This window comes from Condylura cristata, unplaced genomic scaffold, assembly GCF_000260355.1.
Source record: "Condylura cristata isolate star-nosed mole 26May11 unplaced genomic scaffold, ConCri1.0 scaffold00010, whole genome shotgun sequence".
Lineage (NCBI taxonomy): Eukaryota > Metazoa > Chordata > Mammalia > Eulipotyphla > Talpidae > Condylura > Condylura cristata.
This window is the reverse complement of record NW_004567111.1, coordinates 37,437,365-37,439,123: the sequence shown is the minus strand read 5'-3', so window position 1 is coordinate 37,439,123 and position 1,759 is coordinate 37,437,365. Positions and strand designations below refer to the sequence as shown.

At 33.7% G+C, this 1,759-nt stretch overlaps 1 protein-coding gene across 1 annotated transcript in view; it reads left to right on the top strand.

The window, feature by feature from the left end:
- The window catches only part of NUFIP1 (nuclear fragile X mental retardation protein interacting protein 1), a 35,038-nt gene that overhangs the window by 6,697 nt on the left and 26,582 nt on the right, over window positions 1-1,759 (top strand). The window contains exons 3-5 of the mRNA XM_004680313.2: window positions 165-263; window positions 1,039-1,101; window positions 1,650-1,726. Coding sequence (XP_004680370.1) covers window positions 165-263; window positions 1,039-1,101; window positions 1,650-1,726 — 239 coding nt within the window. The remainder of the gene's footprint in view (window positions 1-164; window positions 264-1,038; window positions 1,102-1,649; window positions 1,727-1,759) is intronic.

The window sequence follows — 1,759 nt, the reverse complement described above, 5'->3', positions numbered from 1 at the left end:
GCCCAAGAATTGTCCTTTCTTTAAAAGTATATTCAGAAGTTTCTTCTACATGTAAGAGTAATGTGAAAAATAGAAGTATGTGTTACTAGAAGTATACATATATTTTTATTACTGAGTAAAGACTTTTTGCCAGAAACCTAATCCCTCTTTGTTTTTGTTTGCAGAGAAGAAAGGAGCCTGTTTTTCACTGCTTTTGTGATACCTGTGATCGTGGTTTTAAAAATCAAGAAAAGTATGATAAACATATGTCAGAACATACGAAAGTAGGTTTCTTTGTCCTGAAATTTATTTAGCAGAATGGATATATTCGTTAGAAACTCAACTGTTTTTCCTTAAGAGTTTATAATTTTCATAGAAATATTGGTATAGTAACTTTACAAATTGGGACAGTGACCCTGGGTTTGCATATTGATAGTGGAGAGCCCCCTGCTTCAGGAAGAGGCAGTGAAGCAGAGGAGAAGTGCCGTGTGTGTGTGTGTGTGTGTGTGTGTGTGTGTGTGTGTGTTTGTGTCTATGTCTTCTTGGCTTCTTAGAGGACTGACTTCCTCTCCATTTGCTCTGTGCACTTAGTTCTTTCTCCTGTAAGGCTTACCTTGACCCTTTAACCAGAATATAATTTGCAATGTCCACTCATTCTCTGAGAATGGCCTGAGCCATATTAAGTGATTTTTAAAGAAGATTTTAATTATAGTATTCATAATTTGGAAATGTTATTTTCATTCTATAGGCATGCCCCTCAACTTTAGGAATTAAGGATATTTTACAGCATTGCTGATGTCATGCATTCACTCAGGTGGAGAAGTAAATAATATGCATTACTATACTGTATACTCTGAGAATGTCATTCTTTTTAAAAGCAACTCTGTTTTGAAGAGATCTTTGTTTTGCTATTGAAATCACTATTCATACCAGCAGTGACATAGATGAGAAGGCAATGTAATGACTAGAATATGTGTCTGTATGTAATAGTAGGGTAAATTTAATAAAGAAACATTGAATAGTCTAAAATAATCTTTTTTTTTTTTAAATTTTTAATAGTGTCCTGAAGTAGATTGTTCTTTTAGCGCACATGAGAAGATTGTCCAGTTTCATTGGAGAAATGTAAGTTCATAAGTGTTTTTGGATGCATGCTATTTTTGCATCTCTTATTCAGTTTTATCCTTGCAAATGACATGTGAAGTAAGTTACTGACTCTGTTTAACAGATTAAGAAAGCGATTTGCTCATGACCTCAGAAGTGATTCTTGCATTTGAGTTACTGATTCTAAATTCTATGCTGTTTTATTACACTATACTCCTTTACATCACTATATGAATAATTTCTTTAGCTTCCTCCTTCAATTTTGATTGGTAGGTCATTTTGGGTATTTGATGTCAGTTCATAAAATGAATAACATCTAATTCATACTCAGAATTATGTTACTCCCCCCCCTATTGTGCTATTTTAAGTAACCAAAAATTATTACTATGTTTTTCTTTAAAGGAATTGTCATAGTATGGTTATATACAATCCATACACTTGTAGTTTTAAAATTGTCTCTGCCTTAAATTTAATGGTGGGTGCAAAGTTTTCACTAATCCCTCACAATATTTGAGAATGTCAGAAGGATAAACATGCTTCCTGAAGTTCAGCAGGCATTTTCTTCCTAGATGCATGCTCCTGGTATGAAGAAGATCAAGTTAGACACTCCAGAGGAGATTGCAAGGTGGAGGGAAGAAAGGAGAAAGTGAGTAAAAGATTCAGAACTAGTAAAATAACT